This window comes from Schistocerca americana, chromosome 4 (assembly GCF_021461395.2).
Source record: "Schistocerca americana isolate TAMUIC-IGC-003095 chromosome 4, iqSchAmer2.1, whole genome shotgun sequence".
NCBI lineage: Eukaryota > Metazoa > Arthropoda > Insecta > Orthoptera > Acrididae > Schistocerca > Schistocerca americana.
In genome coordinates this window covers 292600923-292617581 of record NC_060122.1, presented here as the reverse complement: position 1 = coordinate 292617581, position 16659 = coordinate 292600923, and the positions used below count along the sequence as shown (strand labels likewise).

General features: G+C 39.7%; 1 protein-coding gene across 1 annotated transcript in view; it reads left to right on the top strand.

The window, feature by feature from the left end:
* LOC124613428 (fatty-acid amide hydrolase 2-like) overlaps positions 1–16490 on the top strand; it is a 381807-nt gene extending 365317 nt beyond the window's left edge. Inside the window, exon 12 of the mRNA XM_047142130.1 lies at positions 16121–16490. Within this exon, the coding sequence (XP_046998086.1) occupies positions 16121–16222 (102 nt within the window). The 3' untranslated portion in view covers positions 16223–16490. The remainder of the gene's footprint in view (positions 1–16120) is intronic.
* The last annotated feature ends 169 nt before the right edge of the window (positions 16491–16659 follow it).

The following is a 16659-nucleotide window of genomic DNA, read 5'->3' as shown; positions in this document are numbered from 1 at the left end:
ACAAGAAAATTCCTCTGGTTGTTTGCACATCCACTCATGTATTGCCTGCTGCACCTCTTCATTGGAATAAAATTTCTTTCCTACCATCACCTCTAAGTGGTCCAAATATGTGCTAATCACTTGATGCGGGGTTTTGTGGGTGTGGTGGATGTGGCAGAATATCAAAGTGTGAGGCTGAGCATTGTCATGTTGCAAAATGACAACGTAGTCAGAGGTCCATGTCACTTTGATCTTATTGCATGCCATAGCTGGTTTTTTAACATATTGGAATATGATGCACTGTTGGTGGTGTTTCTGTTAGTTGAGTAGTATTCCAAGACAGCGTCTCGTTCATCCAAAAACAGAAGTCAGCAAAACCTTCACAGCAGATTGCTGCATCCAGAACTTCTTGGGTTTTGATGGTGAAGAATGGCACCATTCCTTGCTTGCTTTCTTTGTTGTGTGTTGGTGGTAGTGTACCAAAATTTGTCTCCTGTAACGATTCTCACAAAGAAGCCATCACCTTCTGATCCAAAGCACCACAGATGTTCTTCACAGACATCAATGCATCACTGTTTCAGTTCTGGAGTGAGCTGCCATGGCACCTATCTTGCAGACACTTTGTGAAACTTAAGCACTTCATGGATGGTGTGATGTGCTGAGCCATAACTAATGTTCAAATTTGCGACTATTTCGTCCACTGTCAGAAAGCAATTTTCCATCATAATCTCTTCAACTGCTACAGTAGAGTCTGGTGTCACAACATGGTGTGCGAGACCCAGGCACTGGGTGTCTGTTGCAGAAGTCATGCCATTTTTGAACTTTCTATTGCACTCACACATTTACTGCAGTGATAAACATGCTTAACCACACTGGACCTTCATCCACAGATGTATTTCATACCTCCACTGCTCTAAAAACATATGACAGAACACTGTTCTTCCTTGATGCAAACCTCAAATGGGGCAGCCATTTTGAACTGGTATTGTGCCTGAGTTTCACTTGTCTATAGCATGCTGCCACCTGTAGGGCCTTCCTTGCATCATTGGTAACTGTACTGCCAACTTAGAGAACAATGGCACAAAATGATGATTTTTTATTATATTTTTACAGTTTTCATTTCACTTCTCCTCGTATTTCAGTTTCATCTGCGTTCTACAATCTCTTTCAACACTATGCTTTGGCCTTAAGGAAAACATCAGTAATTGGAAATTTGAATCCTAGCTGCCAGTCTTGTGTTCCTTGTGACTAATTTTTTCAGGCACTTGTAAGACCTGGGTACAGTCCCCAGTACTGCCACAGAAATTATCATAGAGGAAGGACTGCAATAGAATACTATTAAAATACTGGAATTAGAAATATGGGTTTGAATGCTGACATTAACAGCTAGGAAAGTGGCATGTAGATCATGTGGCCTGTAGTACCCTTTTCCAATGACAATTTCAGCACAGGATGAAACAGTGGGCACTTGGAGGGTTTGTGGATCATGGGATCACAGTAACATGAGAGAGCGTACTTTACATCTCCTTGCTTTGATTATCATCATTCCATCTATTCAGTACAAATACAGATCTGCTTTATTTTTCCCAACCTTCTGTCTAGAGCAACTTCTTTTGCATGAATCAAAGTATTTTCAGAAAATAAACATCTATTACCTCCTTAGCCAACCTCAGTTGTTTCTGACCACATAGTTCTTCATAGTAACATTCTTGAATAAATGCTTTGTGGCGTTCTTGCCACATCACATTTGTCAATCACAAGCTTTCAACAACTTCCTCTGTTGTCATCGTATGGACCTGAGATTTTAGTATGCTGTTAGGTACTTTAGTTGGCCAGATTATGTCATGGAGACATCATGAATTCATGGAACTTCCATATTCTACCAGATACTATGTTAATGTCTACGACTGAAGAATGTTCACAATAATGTTGATTTTATTGGATGGAGGATGACTCGGTTGATTTCTCTATACCTTACATCATCAAGTGCCCATTTCCATGCAGCACTGAGGATGTAGCCACTGCCTCAGTTTAAGTTGAGATCAGTATGTTTAACTATAACTTTAAACAAGACAGAGGTTACATCCTCAGTGCAGCAATGAAATGGGTGCTTGATGCTGAAAGGCAACAGAGAAATCAATTGAGTCACCCACCGTCTAATGAAATCAAGCATCACTACCACTGTTCAGCAATCAAAGACATCGGCACAATCTCTCGTGATGCATGGAAGATCTGTGATGCCTCTATGACATAATTCAGCCAACTAAAGTATCTTATTCCCTTATGATGTCAATGGAGGAAGTTGTTGAAAGTTTGAGATAGCCAAATCTGATGCAGCAAGAACCCTGTGAAGCATTTACTCAGTTAACCACTTTTGATAACATTGTTGGAAACACTGTGATCCACAATGAATTTTAGAATAAATAATAAGTCTTGCTCACTAAAATATTTTTTAAATATTTTATTTTAATGATGACTGGTTTCAATCTTGAAGATTATCATCAGGCCGTTACATGTCTCTGGAATGGATATAACATTTTCCTTAGAGGGAATTAGGAAAAAAAGTTAAAACAACATTTACAATAAAAGTTACAACAAAATATAGAAAGATTTATACTCTTAGGTGGTATACAGAGGTGCCAAGTGATGCATGAACATGTCAAGAGACGCATTCGTCAAATGCTAGAGAATGGAGGAATATTAAATTGGTGGAGCCCCACCAATTGCCTACTGCATGACCACAGAAGGAGCCAACAAGATACAGTTATATATGTAAACAAATAATTAAAAATAACATAGAAAAACATTAGAAATCTGTTATGAAGACCGTGCATAGAAACATGTCACAAAGATGAATGTAGTAGTAGTAGTAGCAGTAGCTTTATTCATCCATAGATCTCTTTTTACAAGCATATAGGACATGTCAAAGTATTTACAAGTTTAGACCAATTTAAAATAAGCTAATTCGTATACACATACAATTACAGACTAGTTGGAGACATTCATTAGATTTACTCTTGGTATACAATACTTTTTTTACAAATAACTTATTACATAATGTAATGCCACACTGTTCACTTGTATCTCACTACCAGTCACTGCACACACTATACTCGCATTGTTTCATGTCACTTCACTCATTACACACACACACACACACACACACACACACACACACACACACACACACTTCAGACCCCTACTCTGTTTTGTCTAAGTAATCCTTCAGTGTACAAACTGTATTGGATAACAGGTACTTCTTAGCTGCCTTTTTAAATAAGTGTATGAAATTTCTTTAATCTCTTTTGGTAGTTTATTGTACAGTTTTATTCCTTGCTAGAAAACACTGTTTTGAGTTTTATGTTTATTTTTCTTGGTAAATGTAAGTTGAGTCTAGCTCTTGTTCCATGGTCATGGACAGAGCTGTTTGTGCAGTAATTACCAATGTTATTTTTGATGTGTACAACTGACTGGTAAATGCATTCACACACAGTGTTTTGAACAGATCTTTACAATGAGCTCAACTATTATTTTTGGTTATTACTCTTATGGCTCTTTTCTGGAGTTTGAAAATTCTGTTCATATTTTGCGCATTTGTTCCCCAAAAAAGAATGCCATAGCTAAGAATTGAGTGTACATGTGAATAGTATGTAACTAAAAGACACTGCACTTTACACACTGATGATAGGATTCCAAGGGCATAACATGCTGCTGACATTCTGTTTGCTCGTACCTCTGTGTGTTCACACCACTTCACTGGGAATCAATATTGATTCCTAGAAATTTGCAAATGTAGACGAAGCCATCAGTTTTCATGGAGATGGGTGGCATGGGGCCTATTGACAAACTGCTTAGGTGGTAAGACAGGCAAGAAGTCAAGTGATGTACTGGCAACAGACAACATCGGTCACCATGGAGAGAAGAATACCAATGAGCCAAAGACATACTGGCAATGAGCCAACCTGTTCCTGTTGCTTCAGAAGTAATCAGCCTAGAACTCTATGATAATGGTGTATCAGCAGCAAAAAATTGTCTATTAAAATGTCACATTAGTCACATTGTTAGGATGATGAATATTGTATAAGTTCTATTTAAAATTATTTAAAACAAGAGATAAAAGAACAAACGAGTAGTAATCTAATACAGCAAATCATCAAATAGGTGGTAGAAATGTTTCTCTCCAACAGGAGTCCAGGAGTTTGTTTCATAAGTTAAACAGATGCTTTTAGTAATGTGCTTAGATTTAGATTTCTTCAGCGTTGTTTAGCAGGTGCCCCTCAGGAGCGTTATGCAAATATGCAAAAGACCAATTTGCCTGTTGCTTTTCTTGTGCAACAAAAGAGCAGCCTATATTGAATTAAATCCAAAATTATGGCGGCCTACAAATCTACAGATATCTTAAATAACAAAATCCATAATGTGCACTTCCTTTTAGTAATCAGATTTCTCCTCTAATTTATTCAATGTTGCTCATATTTACAGAGGAAAAGCTGAATCTCTTGTGAAATTTCATTTGTGATCGACACCGCAAGAAAATTAACTTTCTGATAAATAGAGTAATGCTATGCAGGAATCTACAAATAATGCACAACTTTAATTCTAAAGTCATTCATTGCACAGATGTGTAATTCAGTAAAGCTAAAGACAGAAATTAACACCAATTTTAAAGCAGGATAGTATAAAACATATAATTCCTGAGGTTAAAGTTGCAACTAGATCTACTACACTCAACAAGTCCACATACTAACAAAGAGAAAAGTAAACAACAGTTAAATAGCAATCTTCATATTGTAAAAAGCTTAAATAATAAATTGCCATCGGTAAATCTATTGTAACTATGTATGGCAGATAAAGTGAATACCCTTGTCATCACTAGAGAAAATGAGAATTTATCTGAAACTATTCAATTTTTTAATGAAAATGACTTAAATGAAATTAATTAGCAAAGGTCCAACCTTATAAGTTTCAAACTAAACTTAAGAAGTTAATTGATATTAAAAATTCTTTATTCCTGCCATGAGAAAAGGTCTCTTTGAAAGTAATGAATCCACAATTATTGAACCTTAGGCCCAGATCAAATCACGTGAACAAAATGAGCCAATACATCCAATCATTAATAATATGTTGTCCATCTTACAAACTTAAGAGAAAACTTACTGTAATAATATCTTAAACTCTGCATACACATGCGAAGAATTTATAATATTAAGGATAACTTTGAACTTGTCCAAGCAATATTTACCATACAGATGGTCCAGATGATGCTTGATTTGCCTCATTAGATGTTAAGAATATCAACATCCCAATTAAATAAACTATAGATATGATCAAAAATAATCTACTAAGACATAAAACAATGAGCACAGGGGAAAGAGCACAACTTATTGAATTGTTAGAAAGTACTTTTACATTTAATTATTTCTCTTCCAATGATGTGGTTTAATGTTAAAAATATGCACCAGTAATGGATAATTCTCTACCTGGATTTTTAGCAGAGATTTTGAAATTAAATTCTTTACAGAAAATCCTGAAATTATCAATAAAAATATTTATTACAGGAGATATGAAGACAATACATCATTGTTCTACAAAGGTTCAAAAGATGAAATAGACACCTAAGCTGAAGTCTTAAGTAACATTCATCCAAAACTGTCATTTAATGTAGCACATGAAAATGACAAAAGAATTAATCTCCTTAACCTCAATTACCAATCTTAAAGGCAAACATTATTTTGCTATTTATAGAAAACGTACTCCATCAGATGCTATCATAAATGCTACTTCCTGTCATCCACAGAAACATCAAAGAGCAGTCTTTTTCTTGATAATTCATAGAATGTTAAAGTTCCCAGTAGATTTAAATGAAATTCAAAGAGAAATTGCTATTCTCAAACAAATAGCTATGGCTAACGATTTTCATTTAAATGAGGTTAATTTTTTGTTCAATAAGTTAAAATGAAAGTCCTCAGACTGTTCTGTCACAACTGCTTCAAAATTTGTTAAAATGATGTGTACGGGCAATCTGATTTTAAAAAATGTTAATAAATACAGGCAGAACTTAAGCATTTACCATCAATAACCTCCTCCAAAAAGAGTTTAAACATACAGTTGGCAAGATAGCATATATTTCAACTCTGGTGCCAACAATGTTCTTTGTACGACTGTACCAACAATGCATTGGACAAACAGGTCATAACTTTCTCATCCATTTTAAAGAGCATGCAGTGGGTGCTGCTTGAGATAAATTATTGTTTGGCCTGCACAGAAATGAACATTCTATGGCCCGTTTGGAGATTTGGTGTAGTACATTACTGCTCTTTTATCTTTTGTTTTAAATTATTGTAAATACTTTTACACTCCATTTAATTCTTCTCTTACATGTACGCATTTTCAGGCATTAAGCTTGTGTATCTTCATTGGTCAGTTGTATACTCCCTGGCGAGTACTGTCACTTCAATACATACTACCAATACTTTAATAAGTCCTCCCCCCCATGAACCATGGACCTTGCCGCTGGTGGGGAGGCTTGCGTGCCTCAGCGATACAGATGGCCGTACCGTAGGTGCAACCACAACGGAGGGGTATCTGTTGAGAGGCCAGACAAACGGGTGGTTCCTGAAGAGGGGCAGCAGCCTTTTCAGTAGTTGCAGGGGCAACAGTCTGGATGATTGACTGATCTGGCCTTGTAACATTAACCAAAACGGCCTTGCTGTGCTGGTACTGCGAATGGCTGAAAGCAAGGGGAAACTACAGCCATAATTTTTCCCGAGGGCATGCAGCTTTACTGTATGGTTAAATAAATGATGATGGCGTCCTCTTGGGTAAAATATTCCGGAGGTAAAATAGTCCCCCATTCGGATCTCCGGGCGGGGACTACTCAAGAGGACGTTGTTATCAGGAGAAAGAAAACTGGCGTTCTATGGATCGGAGCATGGAATGTCAGATCCCTTAATCAAGCAAGTAAGTTAGAAAATTTAAAAAGGGAAATGGATAGGTTAAAGTTAGATACAGTGGGAATTAGTGAAGTTCGGTGGCAGGAGAAACAAGACTTTTGGTCAGGTGAATACAGGGTTATAAATACAAAATCAAATAGGGTAATGCAGGAGTAGGTTTAATAATGAATAAAAAAATAGGAGTGCGGGTAAGCTACTACAAACAGCATAGTGAACGCATTATTGTGGCCAAGATAGACACGAAGCCGATGCCTACTACAGTAGTACAAGTTTATATGACAACTAGCTCTGCAGATGATGAAGAAACTGATGAAATGTATGATGAGATAAAAGAAATTATTCAGTTAGTGAAGGGAGACGAAAATTTAATAGTCGTGGGTGACTGGAATTCGAGTGTAGGAAAAGGGAGAGAAGGGAACATAGTAGGTGAATATGGATTGGGGGTAAGAAATGAAAGAGGAAGCCGTCTGTCAGAATTTTGCACAGAGCATAACTTAATCATAGCTAACACTTGGTTCAAGAATCATAAAAGAAGGTTGTATACCTGGAAGAATCCTGGAGATACTAAAAGGTATCAGATAGATTATATAATGGTAAGACAGAGATTTAGGAACCAGGTTTTAAATTGTAAGACATTTCCAGGGGCGCATGTGGACTCTGACCACAATCTATTGGTTATGAACTGGACATTAAAATTGAAGAAACTGCAAAAAGGTGGGAATTTAAGGAGATGGGACCTGGATAAACTGACTAAACCAGAGGTTGTGCAGAGTTTCAGGGAGAGCATAAGGGAACAATTGACAGCAGTGGGGGAAAGACGTACAGTAGAAGAAGAATGGGTAGCTCTGAGGGATGAAGTAGTGAAGGCAGCAGAGGATAAAGTAGGTAAAAAGACGAGGGCTAGTAGAAATCCTTGGGTAACAGAAGAAATGTTGAATTTAATTGACGAAAGGAGGAAACATAAAAACACAATAAATGAAGCAGGCAAAAAGGAATACAAACGTCTCAAAAATGAGATCGACAGGAAGTGCAAAATGGCTAAGCAGGGATGGCTAGAGGACAAATGTAAGGATGTAGAGGCTTATCTCACTAGGGGTAAGATAGCTACTGCCTACAGGAAAATTAAAGAGACCTTTGGAGAAAAGAGAGCCACTTGTATGAATATCAAGAGCTCTGATGGAAACCCAATTCTAAGCAAAGAAGGGAAACCAGAAAGGCGGAAGGAGTATATAGAGGGTCTATACAATGTAGATGAAGATGAAATGGGAGATATGATACTGTGTGAAGAGTTTGACAGAGCACTGAAAGACCTGAGTCAAAACAAGGCCCTGAGAGTAGACTACATTCCATTAGAACTACTGACGGCCTTGGGAGAGCCAGTCCTGACAAAACTCTACCATCTGGTGAGCAAGATGTATGAGACAGGAGAAGTACCCTCAGACTTCAAGAAGAATATAATAATTCCAATCCCAAAGAAAGCAGGTGTTGACAGATGTGAAAATTACCGAACTATCAGTTTAATAAGTCACAGCTGCAAAATACTAATGCGAATTCTTTACAGACGAATGGAAAAACTGGTAGATGCCGACCTCGGCGAAGATCAGTTTGGGTTCCGTAGAAATATTGGAACACGTGAGGCAATACTGACCTTACGACTTATCTTAGAAGAAAGATTAAGGAAAGGCAAACCTACGTTTCTAGCATTTGTAGACTTAGAGAAAGCTTTTGACAATGTTGATTGGAATACTCTCTTTCAAATTCTAAAGGTGGCAAAAAATACAGGGATCGAAAGTCTATTTCCAATTTGTACAGAAACCAGATGGCAGTTATAAGAGTCGAGGGGTATGAAAGGGAAGCAGCGGTTGGGAAGGGAGTGAGACAGGGTTGTAGCCTCTCCCCAATGTTATTCAATCTGTATATTGAGGCAGTAGTAAAGGAAACAAAAGAAAAATTCGGAGTAGGTATTAAAATCCATGAAGAAGAAATAAAAACTTTGAGGTTCGCCGATGACATTGTAATTCTGTCAGAGACAGCAAAGGACTTGGAAGAGTAGTTGAATGGAATGGATAGTGTCTTGAAAGGAGGATATAAGATGAACATCAACAAAAGCAAAACAAGGATAATGGAATGTAGTCGAATTAAGTCGGGTGATGCTGAGGGAATTAGATCAGGAAATGAGACACTTAAAGTAGTAAAGGAGTTTTGCTATTTGGGGAGCAAAATAACTGATGATGGTCGAAGTAGAGAGGATATAAAATGTAGACTAGCAATGGCAAGGAAAGCGTTTCTGAAGAAGAGAAATTTGTTAACATTGAGTATAGATTTAAGTGTCAGGAAGTCGTTTCTGAAAGTATTTGTATGGAGTGTAGCCATATATGGAAGTGAAACACGGACAATAAATATATTTCACAATATATATAAATGACTTAGTAGATAGTGTCGGAAGTTCCATGCGGCTTTTCGCGGATGATGCTGTAGTATACAGAGAAGTTGCTGCATTAGAAAATTGTAGCGAAATACAGGAAGATCTGCAGCGGATAGGCACTTGGTGCAGGGAGTGGCAATTGACCCTTAACATAGACAAATGTAATGTATTGCGAATACATAGAAAGAAGGATCCTTTGTTGTATGATTATATGATAGCGGAACAAACACTGGTAGCAGTTACTTCTGTAAAATATCTGGGAGTATGCGTACGGAACGATTTGAAGTGGAATGATCATATAAAACTAATTGTTGGTAAGGCGGGTACCAGGTTGAGATTCATTGGGAGAGTGCTTAGAAAATGTAGTCCATCAACAAAGGAGGTGGCTTACAAAACACTCGTTCGACCTATACTTGAGTATTGCTCATCAGTGTGGGATCCGTACCAGGTCGGGTTGACGGAGGAGATAGAGAAGATCCAAAGAAGAGCAGCGCGTTTCGTCACTGGGTTATTTGGTAACCGTGATAGCGTTACGGAGATGTTTAATAAACTCAAGTGGCAGACTCTGCAAGAGAGGCGCTCTGCATCGCGGTGTAGCTTGCTCGGCAGGTTTCGAGAGGGTGCGTTTCTGGATGAGGTATCGAATATATTGCTTCCCCCTACTTATACTTCCCGAGGAGATCACGAATGTAAAATTAGAGAGATTAGAGCGCGCACGGAGGCTTTCAGACAGTCGTTCTTCCCGCGAACCATACGCGACTGGAACAGGAAAGGGAGGTAATGACAGTGGCACATAAAGTGCCCTCCGCCACACACCGTTGGGTGGCTTGCGGAGTATCAATGTAGATGTAGATGTAGAAGAGAATAGAAGCTTTTGAAATGTGGTGCTACAGAAGAATGCTGAAGATTAGATGGGTAGATCATATAACTAATGAGGAGGTATTGAATAGAATTGGGGAGAAGAGGAGTTTGTGGCACATCTTGACAAAAAGAAGGGACCGGTTGGTAGGACATGTTCTGAGGCATCAAGAGATCACAAATTTAGCATTGGAGGGCAGCGTGGAGGGTAAAAATCGTAGAGGGAGACCAAGAGATGAATACACTAAGCAGATTCAGAAGGATGTAGGCTGCAGTAGGTACTGGGAGATGAAGAAACTTGCACAGGATAGGGTAGCATGGAGAGCTGCATCAAACCAGTCTCAGGACTGAAGACAACAACAACACCACCACCACCACCTCCAACAACAACAACAACTACTTTAATAAGTCATATGCTTATGATGGGGCACATGATCTAATGTTTCACTAAATACTGACTTACACAACATTCATCATCCTAACAGCAAGTAATGTGATATTTTAACAGACTCTTTCTTGCCACTGTTACACTAACATCATCAAGTTCTGGGCTGACTACATATGAACCAACAGAAACTTCTGGGCTTATTGATGTTCTCGTCTCCATGCTGACCAACAGTGTCCTTTGCTGGTACATCTTTGGTTCATTGATGTTCTTGTCTCAGTTGTGACTGACAAAGTCCATTTACAGTATATCTTTGGCTTGTCATCTGCCTTATCGCATAAGTGCTTCATCAATATGCTCCATGCTACCCATCTCCATAACAACTTCATCTTTACATCACATTTCTATGACTTTGTTTTTATTTTCACTTACTGCTATAAACACTCTTTTAATTAAGAATGATGTTATCAGGCTTAGTTCCATATAGGGGAGAAGTGATTGATAATATCAGAAATAATTAATGGCATTGAAAAAGTTTTAATTAAAATTATCAATATATAATCACACATCAGAGTAACGCCCGCAGGAAAGCAGCGCTTCAGGCAAATCAAAGAGGGTTTAACGTGGCTACTTTTGTTTATAAATCCTACTATATAAACCATTAGGTGGTATTGTTAGCTGTCTTGTCTTGTTTTCTGCACCCAGAATACATCTACATATCTGCGGCATGCGATGTAGTGGGCATTTCTGTACTATATGCTACGGACGGGATCAGGACACTTTTGTTAAATAGGATCTGTGGACTATACGCAGGGACGTTAAATTGAATATAAGAACAGAATTGGATACTTAACTTTGAGAAAGTAATGGCATACGAAGTTTGAATGACTGTATCGAAGTATAGTAATGGACCACAGTCCTTGCTATAATATATCTGAGTAACTATAAAAATCACGGACATTTTAGTTGCCATAATTGCTGAGAGTAATTGTAGGATCAACCCTCCTTTTCCCTCTATATATAATGCAATCATTCATGATCATTTAATTATTATTGAATATCGTTAATAAAAAACTAAAGTGATTTCCATAATTACTTGTGTATTAGTAATTAATAAATAACATCTAAAGACATTATTATGTATCTTGTATTTGGTAATGTAGCAACAAATGAAGCGTGATTGACTGAGCAAAAATTTAACATTAATTATCTTGAAAACCCAAAATTTAGTTGACATTACAGGGAAGATGTTTGTGGCTGCTCAATCTGAGTTACAGATATAACAGTGAAGCATATACAGTAGATAACAACATAAATATTGTACGTCAGAGAAGTTGACGACAGCAGATTGACAGAGGGTGGCTACACTGCCCATAGATAGCAGTTATTGTTTCCATAACCAATTTCTATTGGTTATCCACATAATTTTTAATTACTTTTTAATAAATGTAACTGTAGTGTACAGTGGCCATTTTATGTATTTTACCTGCTATTTTATATTTTTTCATTTATAATACAACTGGGTTGATTATTTTAAGCTTTTTCATGATATCATCATACGTCTCACATTAGACCTATTGGCTCCTTCTGTGGTCATGTTGTATCTCTTGACATACGTTCCTGCTCCACTCAGCATCTCTGCACATAGCTTTCTAAACATTGCTACAAAATTTATTGTACATGTTGTTATTGCTTGTTTCTCCATGTTCCTGATCACCTCTAAGGAAAATGGTATTTACATTTCAGAGACATGTAATGATCTCACGATGATATTAAAGACTAAAACCTGTAACCATTAAAATAAAATATTTTAAAAATATTTTTGCAATTAACACTGATTATTTATTTTAAATTTACTCACATTATTTCTGTTTGTGTTTCTTCTTTTTTATTCAAGAAGTGTTACACAGGCCATAATCTTAATTCTGCAAATAGCGTATCGGTTCTAGGAATCAATATTGATTCCGAGTTGAAGTGGTGTGAACACACAAATAGCATATTGATTCCTAACATCTTTTAATCAAAGGCTGTAATGACCTGATAAATGTATACATGATGTTTACAAAACTTCCTGGCAGATTAAAACTGTGTGCCGGACTGAGACATGAGACCTTTGCCTTTCACGGGCAAGTGCTCTACCAACTGAGCTATCCAAGCATGACATGCGACCTGTCCTCACAGCTCCAAAGCATGAGATGAGGTACTGGTAGAATTGAAGCTGTGAGGATGGGTCATGAATTGTGCTTGGGCTGCTCAGTTGGTAGAGCACTTGCCCATGAAAGGCAAAGGTCCCGAGTTCAAGTCTTGGTCCAGCACACAGTTTTAATCTGCCAGGAAGTTTCATATCAGCACACACTCTACTGCAGAGTGAGAATTTCATTCTGGATAAAGATATCTTTACAGTTTGGTAATTATTGGGTTGATGCGTAAGTTTCTAGCATTTTTCCGTAAGTTTAATAAACACAACAGATACATGTAACAGAGACTTTAGTCATCAGCAATATATTCTCCCTCACTATTAACAAGTCTGCTCACACTGGCGTAACTTTTCAATTCTGTGAAAGTAGGAAACACATGGTTTTGAGGTGAAGAACTCGCCAAGCCCTGCTTGGAGTGCATTTTCATCATGCAAGGAAGTTCTGTTGTGATTTTGGCTTACAGCATGCCATACTCACAAAACATTCCCCATTGCATGCAGACATCAAACAATGTGGAATGTCAAAATATCCACGGGTGTGCTGCCGGTCTATAGTGTCCAACGGGCACAATATTTCGGCGATCATACATGTCGCCATCATCAGGTGAACTGACGGACTGAGCTCCTGTGAACGTGCCGGCACGGAGATCCGCACGCTATGGCTGCTCAGAGGGAACTGGGTTCGGTCGCGGCGGCGGCCGATTTAAATACCCTCCGCCCGCGGCGCACTCCCTCCGCCGTCCGCGCCCCACGCCACGGTCGCGCGGTGGAACAGATTGCGACGGCGTCTGAGATGACGTCGGAGTGATGGCTCTGTCCGCCGTGGTCGTCACAACTATACGTTTGCTCGATTTACTCTTGATTAACCCGATCGCTGGTTCCCACGCCTTGCTAAGATTATAGCCACAGTCACGGTTTATGAGGTCGTCATTGGTGCGAATTTCGATGGCCTCTCTAACAACGCTGTCCCAGTATCTCGACGTCTGTACCAGAATCCTCGTGCGGTCATATTCCATGGCGTGATTTTCCGACAGACAATGTTCAGCGACCGCCGACTTGCTCGGATACATCAGGCGAGTGTGCCTCTGGTGTTCACGGCATCGATCCTCGACGGTACGCATCGTCTGACCAATATACGACTTGCCACATTGACACGGAATCTGGTACACACCGGCCTTCCTCAAACCGAGGTCATCTTTGGCGCTCCCCACCAGTGCACGAGTTTTATTTGGAGGACAAAACACAGTTCCGACCCGGTGTTTCTTCAGAATGCGAGCGATTTTCCCCGAGAGTGCGCCTGTGTATGGAATAAATGCAGTGCCTACCTCCTCCCTCGTGACTTCATCCATCTCAAGAGGTTGTGCTGCAGTGGTTGGGCGGAGAGCACGTTGAATCTGCCACTCTGAGTACCCATTTTTCCGAAATACAGTTCTCAGATGTTCCAATTCCTGGGGTAGACTCTCTGCGTCAGAGACAGTGCGCGCCCTATGTACTAGAGTTTTAAGTACCCCATTCCTCTGTGAAGGGTGGTGGCAGCTGTCTGCGTGCAAATACAGATCCGTGTGCGTAGTCTTAAAACTCTAGTACATAGGGCGCGCACTATCTCTGACGCAGAGAGTCTACCCCAGGAATTGGAACATCTGAGAACTGTATTTCGGAAAAATGGGTACTCAGAGTGGCAGATTCAACGTGCTCTCCGCCCAACCACTGCAGCACAACCTCTTGAGATGGATGAAGTCACGAGGGAGGAGGTAGGCACTGCATTTATTCCATACACAGGCGCACTCTCGGGAAAAATCGCTCGCATTCTGAAGAAACACCGGGTCGGAACTGTGTTTTGTCCTCCAAATAAAACTCGTGCACTGGTGGGGAGCGCCAAAGATGACCTCGGTTTGAGGAAGGCCGGCGTGTACCAGATTCCGTGTCAGTGTGGCAAGTCGTATATTGGTCAGACGATGCGTACCGTCTAGGATCGATGCCGTGAACACCAGAGGCACACTCGCCTGATGTATCCGAGCAAGTCGGCGGTCGCTGAACATTGTTTGTCGGAAAATCACGCCATGGAATATGACCGCACAAGGATTCTGGTACAGACATCGAGATACTGGGGCAGCGTTGTTAGAGAGGCCATCGAAATTCGCACCAATGACGACCTCATAAACCGTGACTGTGGCTATAATCTTAGCAAGGCGTGGGAACCAGTGATCGGGTTAATCAAGAGTAAATCGAGCAAACGTATAGTTGTGACGACCACGGCGGACAGAGCCATCACTCCGACGTCATCTCAGACGCCGTCGCAATCTGTTCCACTGCGCGACCGTGGCGCGGGGCGTGGACGGCGGAGGGAGCGCGCCGCGGGCGGAGGGTATTTAAATCGGCCGCCGCCGCGACCGAACCCAGTTCCCTCTGAGCAGCCATAGCGTGCGGATCTCCGTGCCGGCACGTTCACAGGAGCTCAGTCCGTCAGTTCACCTGATGATGGCAACATGTATGATCGCCGAAATATTGTGCCCGTTGGACACTATAGACCGGCAGCACACCCGTGGATATTTTGACTATCAAATACGCCGGGAGAAACTCAAGAATCACAATGTGGAATGATCACAGTTCATCACATTTGCCAGTTATTGAGTACACTGACATGAATCACTGTGGATTAATGTGATTAAACCATCAAATCCCAAAGGTCTTCCTAAATGTGGACAGTCACTAATATAAACATGATCCTCCTTAAAATGAGAAAATCATTTACGTGGCATGCTACATCCAGTGGCACTATCCCCTTACATGGCGCAAATGTTTTGGGCTGCCTCTACTGCAGTCACCACTCTACTGAACTCAAAACAGAAGAATATGTTGGAAATGTCCCAATTCCTCCACTTTGCACCCTATTTCCTAGTGTCCACAGCTCCACTCTATCACCAAATGAAAAAATGACAGTATGTAAATTCTAATAGCAACAGTGAACTACAAATAAAAAATGACAATTGAAAATAGACCCATAGAAACCAGAACACCAATATGCAAATCGAAAATGCTGTGAACTTATGGGCCAACCTATTATTGTCCCGACTGATTGAAACAGTTCAGAAGAGTTGCGTCCGTATTGGAGAGTGCTATTAACTTTCTTTTCATTTTGTGATGGAAGAGGACACCTTTTTTTTGCGGTAGATTTCAATAAATGATCTTTGCTGAAGATTTCAAAACATGTTTGAAATTCTCTTTGCTGACACCACCATGTAAAAATAAGAAATTGACTCTTGTATCTAATCTGCCTAAGGAGATATACAACTGAATCTAATGGAACCTTTGTTTCAATGTAGGTGGTCGCAGCTCCACACCAAGACAGGCTTTGTATTGCTGTAGCACAAGAATTGTCAAAGGAATTTGGTGGCTGGGTACCACCACCTGAAAGCAGTTGTTAACATAGTATTTCTGCACATCACAATGTAATTATATTGTAAATAATTATGTATAATCTCTCTCTCTCTCTCTCTCTCTCTCTCTCTCTCTGTGTGCGTGTGTGTGTGTGTGTGTGTGTGTGTGTGTGTGTTTGTTTGTTCTGCTGCACATGTGCATGTGATTTTGTGCAAATAAAATAATAAAATGTGTAAAACACCAAAATTAAAAATTGTGTACCATGTTTGCGTCAATAAGTGTACTGTGGTTGTGTCAATAAAATATGTTTATTTAGCCTGCTGTTTGTGTCATTTGGATTGAAAAAGAACACAACACTGACACATATGTGAAGAAAAAACATTAACAGTCAGTCACTTTGGGCAACAATACTCTGTCCTCAGTGTTTGAACATACTGTGGATCTCCTCATAATGTCTGAGAAACTGGAACCAAGGATCTCACAC